Source organism: Mastomys coucha, unplaced genomic scaffold (genome assembly GCF_008632895.1).
Source record: "Mastomys coucha isolate ucsf_1 unplaced genomic scaffold, UCSF_Mcou_1 pScaffold5, whole genome shotgun sequence".
Classification (NCBI taxonomy): Eukaryota; Metazoa; Chordata; class Mammalia; order Rodentia; family Muridae; genus Mastomys; species Mastomys coucha.
In genome coordinates, this window is record NW_022196911.1 from 99,497,114 (window position 1) to 99,507,782 (window position 10,669).

At 46.4% G+C, this 10,669-nt stretch overlaps 1 protein-coding gene across 1 annotated transcript in view; it reads right to left on the reverse strand.

Moving 5' to 3' along the window:
• Positions 1 to 10,669, reverse strand: part of Plekhm1 (pleckstrin homology and RUN domain containing M1) — a 50,458-nt gene that overhangs the window by 25,014 nt on the left and 14,775 nt on the right. The window contains exon 4 of the mRNA XM_031350457.1: positions 8,669 to 9,295. Coding sequence (XP_031206317.1) covers positions 8,669 to 9,295 — 627 coding nt within the window. The remainder of the gene's footprint in view (positions 1 to 8,668; positions 9,296 to 10,669) is intronic.

Consider the following 10,669-nt stretch of genomic DNA (forward strand, 5'->3'; position numbering starts at 1 on the left):
TGCTTGGCCAAACACGGTTGTATAGTCAATGGCTCCCCTCATCTGTGGTAGAGCCTCCTGAACAGGTGGTGTCTCAGAGTGGGTCCCTCAATAGCTAAGAGCTGAGGCCCCAAAAGTCTGCTCTGGGACAGGGAATGGATGAGGTGAGGACAGTCACGGAGCACCAGGGCTGCAGGGGGGGTGTAAGGGCCTCTTCAAGGTTGACTAGACAGAGAAGCTTCCTGTCCCCCAAATCACTGCTGGGATTCAGTGATTTCCCAAATGGTGTGGAAGAGTGCACAAGCACACAGGGTGTAACTCACTAAAGTATCCTTGTGGGGTTACCACACCTTGTCTTCTTTGAGGGGTCACAGAGAGTCAACATTACTACCTTTGTATACATATATACTTCTGGGCCCTCTGGAATGTGCCCTGGCTAGTGACTGCTCCTCCCTCTCCTGGGCTTCTGGGAATCCAAGTTCCCTTTCTAAAATAAACTATTTGTTATCTCCTCTTTCACTCACAAAACAAGTATGCTATGGATAAATATTGGTTCAAAAAGCAACAAAGCTTTTGACTGGAGCCCAAAGATGGCATGAGTCGGCCCCACTGGCTTAGATGGAGTAAGCTTCCTTAATGGAAAGAATCTTAGAACGCAAAATGCTGGCCTGGTCACGGAAACCGGAGTTGGCTCTTACCTACACCACCCCAATCCCACCTACATTCCAAGACAATGGAGTCAACAGGCATCACCTACCCGTTCCATTATAAACAAGTGACTTTCACACAGACACTAAGATACTTCAGTGGGTAAGAGAACAGACTTTTCAATAAATGGTGTATGAAAAGAGGACAATCCCATGGAAAAGAATAAAGCTGGACTGCTATCTCACACCACATAAACAAGTAGCCAAATGTATTAAAGACCTAAATAAGAGCTGAACCTATAAAACTCTTAGAAGAAGCCGGCGGTGGTGGCGCACGCCTTTAATCCCAGCACTTGGGAGGCTGAGGCAGGTAGATTTCTGAGTTCGAGGCCAGCCTGGTCTACAGAGTGAGTTCCAGGACAGCCAGGGCTACACAGAGAAACCCTGTCTCCAAAAAAAAAACCAAAAAACAAAAAACAAACAACAACAACAAAAAAAGAAATCTTAGAAGAAAATATAGGTATAAATATATCTTTGAGTTAGGTAATTCTTAGTTCTTAGATGTGACATCTAAACCATAAATAATCAATCAAAATAATATACTAGACTTCATCAAAAGGAAAAAAACTTTCATGTGAGGCAGAGACTTGCCAGGTAACTCAGGTTGACTCTCTGCCTCAGCATCCTGAATGACAGAATTATCAGCATGTATCCCAAGGCCTGCAGAAAATCAAACTTTTATGATTCATAAAATATATCCATGGGGTGGTACACACCTGAGTTCTAAAACTTGGGAGGCTGATGCAGGAAGACTGATTCTAAGATCACCCTCGGCTACACAGTAAGTTCCAGGGTACAAAGCGAAACCCTGTCTCAAAACAACAACAAAAAAACTACTACCACCACCACACACACACACACACACACACACACACGCACACACACATACATGCACACACACGCACATGCACACACTATAAGAGGAGAGAGAGGGAAGGCTAGGGTACACAGTTCAGTTGGTAGTGCACTTGCCTATTTATTATGTTCAAGAAGAAAGATAGAAATGAGAACTCATAACACTAGGGGAAACCCTTGTATCATCCAATACCCAGAATATATCAAGAACTCCTACAACTCAGCAATAAAATGACAAATAACTGAAGTGAAAAAGGGCAAAGAGATTGAAAATACTTTTGTGAAGATATCTCCAGGAAGTACATGAGAAATGGTCGGCATCATGGACCACCAGGGAAATGGGAAACAGCCATAAAGATGCACTACTTCATTTTAGCTAGAATGGCTATGAAAGAGAGAGAGAGAGAGAGAGAGACAGACAGACAGAGACAGAGACAGAGAGACAGAGACAGAGAGAGACACACAGAGAGACAGAGAGATAGAGAGAGACAGAGACAGAGACAGAGAGAGAGAAAGAGAAAAGGAGAGGGAGGGAGGGAGGGAGAGGGAGAGGGAGAGAGAGAAAGATTAACAAGCATTGGCAAAGATTTGGGAAAAATAACTTTTTAAAAATTTATTTCTTGTAGACAGGACCCCACACTTGCTATTTAGCCAAGGTTGTCCTTGAACCTGAGTTTCCTCCCTCTACCTCTCTTTCCCAACCAAGGAATTAGCTCATCTATGTCAACCGTACAAAATATAAGATGGTACTGTTGCTAATAAAAAGCAGTTTGGCAGCTCCTCAGAAAATTAACCAGAGTTGCATGCAACTCTTTTCCAGGTCTATACCTATGAGAATCAAAACATGCCCAGATAAAATTTGGTCATGACTGTTCATGGCACTTTGCCTTAACAGTCAAAAGCAACGAACAGTCCACTAGCTGGAGAATGGACACACGGCGGCAGATGTAGCAAATGGGATATTATTCAGACATGATGCATGCTATAGCGTGGATGAATCTGAAATTAAATCAAGCACAAGAAACCAGCTACAAAGGGCCACGTATTACATGGTTCTGTTTCTACAACGTGTCCAGAACAGGCAAAGACAGAGCAAGCGGCAAAGACAGAGCAAACGCCAATGCACTGCCTTTTCCTTCCATGGCAATAAAAACGTACTTGAGTTATACAAGGTCTTGTAACTGTGCATTTTGGCTTGTGCCTGTAATCCCAGCATGTAGGAAGCAGAGGCAGGAAGATTGTAATGAGTTTGAGGTTAGTCTGGTCTATATAGTGAGTTCCATGTCAGTCAGGGCTACATGGAAAAATCCTGCCTCAAAAATCTGAAAGGAAAACAAAGGTGAATTTTATGATGTATGAACTGGTTATCTCATCTTCATAAACAAGACAGGTGGGAGTCTAGGGGGACGGCTCAGCAGCTAAGAGCACTGGTGGCTCTTGCTGAGGACCAGGGCTTGATTCCCATTACTCACATGGTTGCTCACAATGGTCTATTAACTCTAGATCTGTGGGCTATGGTGCCGCCTTCTGGCCTCTGCTAGCACTGCACACACGTGGTACACAGACATATAAGTAAGTGGCAGACATGGGGGAGAAGGAGCCTTTGCATACTGTTAGTATAGGACTATGCAAATCAGTACGGGGCTCCTCAAAAAACAAAGAATAATTATATCCCACCAGCCATACTACTCCTGGGGAGATCCCAAGGACTCACTTTGTGCTGCACCGTGGACAACAAGTCATCAGCCGGTGGCCAACAGATGACTGGGTAAGGAATGCATGGTAGACACACAGCTGTAAACAAGAACAAACTGCACCATCTACAGGAAAGTGAATGGGACTGGACACAGTCAGTCCGTTGTGAGCAACCATGTAGTTAAGAGAACTACACCTTAGGTGCAATCTCCCCCATCTCGCCGGGTAGCCGCTATCCCACCTGGGGAGTCAAACAAAAAGGCTCTCTGTGGACTGTCACCTCTCTTCGAAGCAGCAGCTTAGAAGTCCACCCAGCGGAGCTACGAGACTGCTCACAGACACTGGTGCCTGAGAGGTACTGCAGTGTTTACGTTGTGCAAATATCATGGAACCCAGAGACTTGCTTTCCTGTCTGCACTTCGCACATACACCTGACTCCCCCAGTAAAGCTGGAACCTTGATCAGAATACTTGTCTTGGTTTCATTATTCCGCCCGCATTTCAAACCCTGTTTTTCCAGGTCCCCGTCCTCCACCCGGGAAGAATCCAGTTCTTGAAGCTGCAGGCAGCTTACTTAGGAAGATATGTATGTGTAGTTTCTCTCACACATCGGACCTAGGATTAAAAGACGGTGAAAACGGAAAAGGGAAATCACAAGGTGGTGTATGGGAAAAGGTGGAAGGTGGGGAAAAAGAGAGAAGAGGGATGTGATCGAAACACATATGTATATATGAAAATGCTGAAGTGATATTATTAAAAAATAAGTAATTCTTTATTGTTATTACTGTGGATGGAGGGGGCATGAGTCAAAGGATAACTATCAAGCTGGAAATGGTGGTCCAAGGCTTTTTGATCCTAACACTTGGTAGGCAGAGGCAGCTGGATCTCTGAGCTCAAGGCTAGTCTGGTCATAACGAGTTCCAAGGGCAACCACACTACAAAGGGAGATGCTATCACAAGGAATAAAAGGAGATTGAGAAGCTTGGGATGGTTGCTCATACCTGCCCTGGCAGGAGGACCCTGAGTTCCGACTTGAGCATCACAGTGAGTTCAAGGTGAGCCTAGGGGGACCCTGCTTCAAAATGAAAAGATTGGGCATAGATCTGTGAGTTCAAGGCTAACCTAGTCTACATAGTGAGCTTCAGGACATCAAGGGATACATGGAGAAACTTGTCTCAAAAAAAAATTTTTTTTAAAAAACGAAAGAAAAAAAAAAAAACAAAGGAAGGCTAGGGATCTATTTCAGTAGTAGAGTTTGCCTAGCGTAAATGAGCTCTAAGTTCAAGCCTCCATACTGACTCCCTAACCCAAAAGCAAAAAACCAAAAGCCAAAACACCAAAACAACCAAAATCTCCAAATGTGACTTCCAGGGAGTGGGAGATGCTGAGGTCTCCTCTTCTTCCTCCTCCTCTTCCTCCTTCCCTTTGGTGTGTGAGATAAAGAGATTGTGTATGTGCAAGGACAAGTCTGTGTGCAGGCCCGAGGGCACTCTCATGTGTCATTCCTCAAACATCAGCTACCTTGTTTGAGACAGGGTCTCTCATCAGCCCGGAGCTAGCCAAGCGAGTTATGCTGCCTGGCCAGTGAGCCCCAGAGGTCAACCTGTCTCCGCCTCTGGAGCACTGGGATTACAAGCAGGCACCATCACTCCCACAGCTTTTCTTTTGTTTTTTTTTTTTTCTGAGACAGGGTTTCTCTGTATAGCCCTGGCTGTCCCAGACTCACTCTGTAGACCAGGCTGGCCTCAAACTCAGAAATCCGCCTGCCCCTGCCTCCCAAGTGCTGGGATTAAAGGCGTGCGCCACCACGCCCGGCTACTCTCAGAGCTTTTCAACATGGGCTCTGAGGATTCAATTCAGGTAAGGCAAGTGCTTTAACAACTAAGCCATTTCCCTAGTCTCCTGTTTGCTCATATGTACATATATGTTCACACACACACACATGTATGCATGTATATATGCATGCATGCATGTATGTGAGGTGTGCAGACAACACCTTAGCGGGCAGTTCTGTCAAGCCAGGCAGGGAGGGCTTGGGTTTCCCTGGCCAAGCAGACACTCATGCTGTGGCACACTGTTCTGTTTCACTAGCAGGTAAGGTCACTGAGAAAGTCCCGAGGCGAGCTCTAATGCTAAGACATCTGAAGAAAGTCCCGAGGTGAGCTCTAATGCTAAGACATCTGAAGAAAGTCCCGAGGCGAGCTCTAATGCTAAGACATCTGAAGAAAGTTCCGAGGTGAGCTCTAATGCTAAGACATCTGACAAATACTAACAGCTTTGCAGTGGAAAGATTCTAAGAGCCAGAGGGAACGGATGACACCAAGGAAACAGTGTCTTCCAGACACAACTAGGTCAGGATGTACAGGGGGAAGTTGGGAGGATCTGGGAGAAGTTGCAGGAGAGGAAACCATGATCAGAATATACTGCATGAAAAAATTACTTTCAATAAATACATATTCTAAAACGTTTGCAGCTGTTTATGCAAAGACAAGTAATGAGAGAACTGATGTCACAGGTCATACGTAGATTAATTACACAATCAAACCTTACCTATGCAGCACTCCTGACGTCCTCCCCCTATGCAGCACTCCAGACAGACATCCACAATCAAGCCGCCTATGCAGCACTCCTGACGTCCTCCCCCAAGGCACTAAGTGCTTTACATCCTGACCCCTCCTTTATCCTCTTTTCTTTACAGTCTAATCCTCCTGTCAAGGTCAGGAAGGATGAGCAGGCAGAAGCCTGGTAAATGGACAACCCTGGCAGCTCAGCTGCTGAGTCTATAGCCCTCCATAATTAGAGTACAGACCCAAAGACAGTCAGCCCACAGGGCAAGCCTCAATCTACTTTTTGCTAAACGGAACCCCTTTCAGTATTTGAGCAAGTTTCATTTGAAGTTATGTTTTGTGCTTTGTTTAATCTGCAGATAGATGCTTTAAGAGTTGAAACATTAAGGACAGGGTATTTATGCCTAGTTAACGTAAATGTTCAATATTATTAAAGAACAAAGTCAACTGAAGTGCCGCTGGGGATCTTTTATTATTAAAACATACACTTAGAAATGCTGGCCTCTGCAGCTTCCAGGCTAGCCTCAAGCCAGGTGTGGGAGTATTTTTCTGTGAACCAGCTCTGGAGGATCAAGAGTTCAGGACCAGCTTAGCCTAGGCTACATAGCATGACTCCATCTTAAAAAGAAAAATGTTGGTCCAGAGAGTCAGCTCAGCAAGTAAAGGCACTTGCTGTCAACCTTGAGGTCCTGACTTTGAACCTCTGGAGAGAACCAACTCCATATGTGGGTGTGCATTCCAACAAAGAGGGTAACTTAAAGGTCCAGCTCTGAGAACAGCAGTACGGCCTATGCATGTGCCTGTGTGCTCTGGGCTCCAGTTACTTACATCATTGTCTGGTGCTTGTCTGTATCATCCTGACCCTCAACTCTGAGTTTCCCCACAAGAACCATGTCAGTGGTTCCTAGACAGGGTGGACAGTAACTGATTCACAGACCTTGTGCTGGAATCTTCCAGTCATAGGACTCATGAGAGATCAAGGCACATGATAGCCTGAGAGAGGCAGGCTAGCCTAAGTCATGCCACATCACCCCACCCCAGTACTTCAAAAGGCAGAGATGGTTCCCTAGGGTCAGTCCCCAGTGTGCTCTATCTAAACTCCTCACCTGACACCTGAAATTGCCATCTCACAGACTCAGTGCTCCACCTCTGGAGCCTACCTCTCTCACATAAGCAGCTCACTGTCAGATCTAAAGGAAACTCCAATTCCCTAAGCTCCAAATATCCAGAACTGAGCTCAGCCTGACTATAGGAGGACTTATAAAAACCAGCATTCTTCAGGAAGTTGTGAAACTGGTTTCTGTCTGCCAAAAGGAGTCATTTTCCTTACCTCTGGCAGAAGGGACAAACGGCTTTCCAACTGACATATACCTGTAGCTGCACAAAGCAATGCTGGCCTCCAGAATGTCTCAGTGTTACAAGTACCAGTTACACATTCCAAAGTCCACCAGAGCCCCAGCCCTTCCCTGCAAACCCTTCTTGAAGATGCCTGCTTGTTCTCTCTGTTTCCCCTGCCTAGTGTGCTCACCAGGCTTTGCCTCTGCCTAGTTATTCTCCCTTCTCTCACTGATAGCCCTGGCCAGGAACAGTCTGCAGGCCACGTCCAGTCTACTTCATTCTCTCTCTGCTCAACTTGCAAACTGTGGAAGCAGTCCTGGAAACTGGGTCTTCTGTGAGCCCTACCCACACATCTATCCTACCCTGGGCTGTGGGGTGTGCAGTGGTAGTGAAAAGGTCCTAGACATGAGCTGATGGACGAAACACAGACTTAACCGAAGGAGGATAACTCAACAACAAGTTACCAAATACCCACAACCGTGACAACACCTTCTACCGGCATGACCATGAGCCTGTGGGACATTCCTAGCAGAGTGTTAACAGACAGCATTTGTGGAAACTGCAGACCAGTTTTTCTTCATTCAATTCTTGTGCTTCTGGGAGCTGAGTAATCCAAATGTCCACTGTGTGGAACAATATACAACCAGAAAAGAAAGAAGAGGCTGACACACTAGCTATATAGAAATATACATATACTACTTTTTGTAGAAAAGGGAAGAAATAGGAAGAAATTTTAAACAGAAAATAAAGTAAAAACACACTGTATCTGTTACTGATGTAGTTAGGAACTTAGAAACCCATGTGGAGGTGGAGGCAGGAGGATCAAAGAGTTCAAGGCCAGCCTCTGCCCTAGAGCAAGTCTTTGGCCAGCCTGAGCTACAGTATAAGACCCTGTCTCACAAAAATTAACAAAATTAAATAAAAACCCAAAAGCTTTGGGGTTTGGGAGTGTAGTTCAGGGGTAGAGAGTGCGTCTAGCTCGTGGAAGGCGGCGGGGGATGGGGGGATGGAAGCGGGGGGCCTTGGGAAGCTCTGCCTTATTCCCCTCTCTGGTTAAGCAAGTTACAGGAATGTGTTCTGCATGCTCCTCCACACTCACTACACTCCACTCACTCAGGTTTTGTGCCTGCCAGGTGTTCTGCCTCTGCACTCTCTACACTGTATTAGCTGGAAGCTGTACACACACTCTCTTACCTATTAGCTCCTTCCTTCTAGATGAAAAAGACACATTTTCTAAGGACCCCAGAAAAGTAAAGACTCAGTTCAACTCTGAGTACTACACCTACTCTCCAGCTGGGAGTAGTGGCTCACACCGCTAAGGCCAGCACTAAGGACAACCAGAGGAGTCCCAGGCCAGCCTGGGCTACAGAGGAAAGCCATTTCAAAAAACCCCAACGCAATCCATTCTCCCCACTGCTATTTCCTCAGTTACAGAGAGAGCCCTGCGTCCTTTGCCTTCTTTATGCCCCACTGTTTGGTGACAGTCACATGTACAGGAAGGCAGAGTAAGGGTGAGGGAGATACTCACTCTTGCAGAGACCTGTCGGAGTCATCAGCGTTTGCTGTGCCCAGATCTGAATCATAGGACATGGGTTCCTCAGAATGGTCTGGACTCTTGGGACCATTCTCTTGGAGCAGGCAGCTGTCAGAATTTAGGCTGCAGGACAGCTGGGATGAACTGGCTGTGTCCAGGCTGAGGGAAGAGGCAGTGAGCTTCCTGTTCCTGCGGATCTTATGGCCTGAGTGCTGGACTTCGATGTCCTCAGAGCCCGAGGAATGGGAAATTGAATCCAGAGACTCTTTCCGTTGTAGTTCTGTACCAGAGGTAGTGAGAGGGTCAAGTTCAGAGAGGGGGCAAAGCCCAGAGAGAGACAATGGGGTGAGTGTCCATTCGTTTAAGATGGCCGACTTGTAGGAGAGCTCAAAGGACAAGGATGTTAGTCCTTGCAGGAAGCTCAGGAGGAACTCGGCCTCCTCAGCATCTCGAAGCAGGGCTGTGGGCTGATAGTACTCGCACAACCGTGCAGGTTCCTGCAGGAGCAGTTTCAGATAGCACTCCATGAGACCGTCATTGAGGGCCAACCGCAGCCAGGCCCGGCAGCGGCCTACATCTGTGTTGATGAAGACCAGGTGCTCCAAATCCGAGATAATGTGTCTGCAGGGGAACAGAGCAGATGTGTTTCAAGATACTATTTCAAATCTCAGACAGGGTTTAAGCTACTGCTTAGCAAGAACCAGTGATAAAGTACTGCAAACACGTTCGTATTTAGACACAAAAAATTCCGGGGTAACGATGTCTCGGGAATTTAGGAAAGCTGAGCTATAGCTGTCATCTACTAACCCAAGACATATTTGCTGAGTCCAACCCCAATTCCTAGAGAATAAGGCCAGAGCTTGTGCATATTAGGCAAGCATTCGACTACTGAGACATGATCTCAGTCTCGAGCAACTGGCACTGAAGGGTGCACTCGGACCCAGGTACAAACTCAGTTCCCAAAGCTTCAGTCTGACAACCCCCTTCTCTGCTGTCATGGCGTCCTATGCAGAAGTGTACCGATAGGCCTCCAGACTCAGTGGCTAAGCACCACTTAACTTCGGCACAGTACATACTGACTGGCTAACTGACCCAAGGAAACACTGAACGGGATATAGAGACAACTAGAAGATCATTCTCTGGGACTGGAGCAGTGGCTCAGTGGTTAAGAGCACTTGCTGTGCTTCCAGAGGATCTGAGTTCAAGTTTCAGCACTTATGTTGAGTGTCTCACAAGTGCTCATAAGTCCAGCTCCAGGGGATCGGATTACCTCTTCTGGACTCCATAGGCACCCACATGCATGTGGCATACACTATACAGACACATATCCATACACATAAACTTACAAAGAAACTAAAAACAAAGAAACCTACTGTTACTCAGAAGACAGCTAAAAAACCACGACAGGGCAGCAGCAGCAGCAGGTACGGAAAGGCAGACCAAAGACTGACAAGGCGTCTTCAGGCTAAGTGTGGCATTTAATACTTTACGGAGGCAGTGCCAGCTACCAGCAAAGGGTCTAAGCAGCCAAGGACAAGGTCAAACACAGGGCCTTGGGATGAATATTCAGAAATATATCTGGCTTCTTGGCTAAATGCCACACATGCCTCATCATGAACACAAAGTTTAGAACACAGGAGCTGGAGAAATGGCTCATTGGTTAAAAGTACTGGCTGCTTTTGCAGAGGACCCAGGTTCAATTTCCAGCACTCACATGGCGGCTCAGTCATCTGGAGCTCCAGTTCCCAGGGATCTGGCACCCTCTTTCGGCTTGTGTGCCCTGCACCAGACACATACATGGTGCAGACATTCATGTAGGGAAACATTTACACATATTAAAATTTTTAAAAATTATTTTAAGCTTAGAAGACAGACTCAAATATTCAAAGGCAAGCCAGCAACATGTCCTGTTAAAAGGAGAGGGAATGCCGGGCAGTGGTGGTGCACACTTTTAATCCCAGCACTTGGGAGGCAGAGGCAGGTGGATTTCTGAGT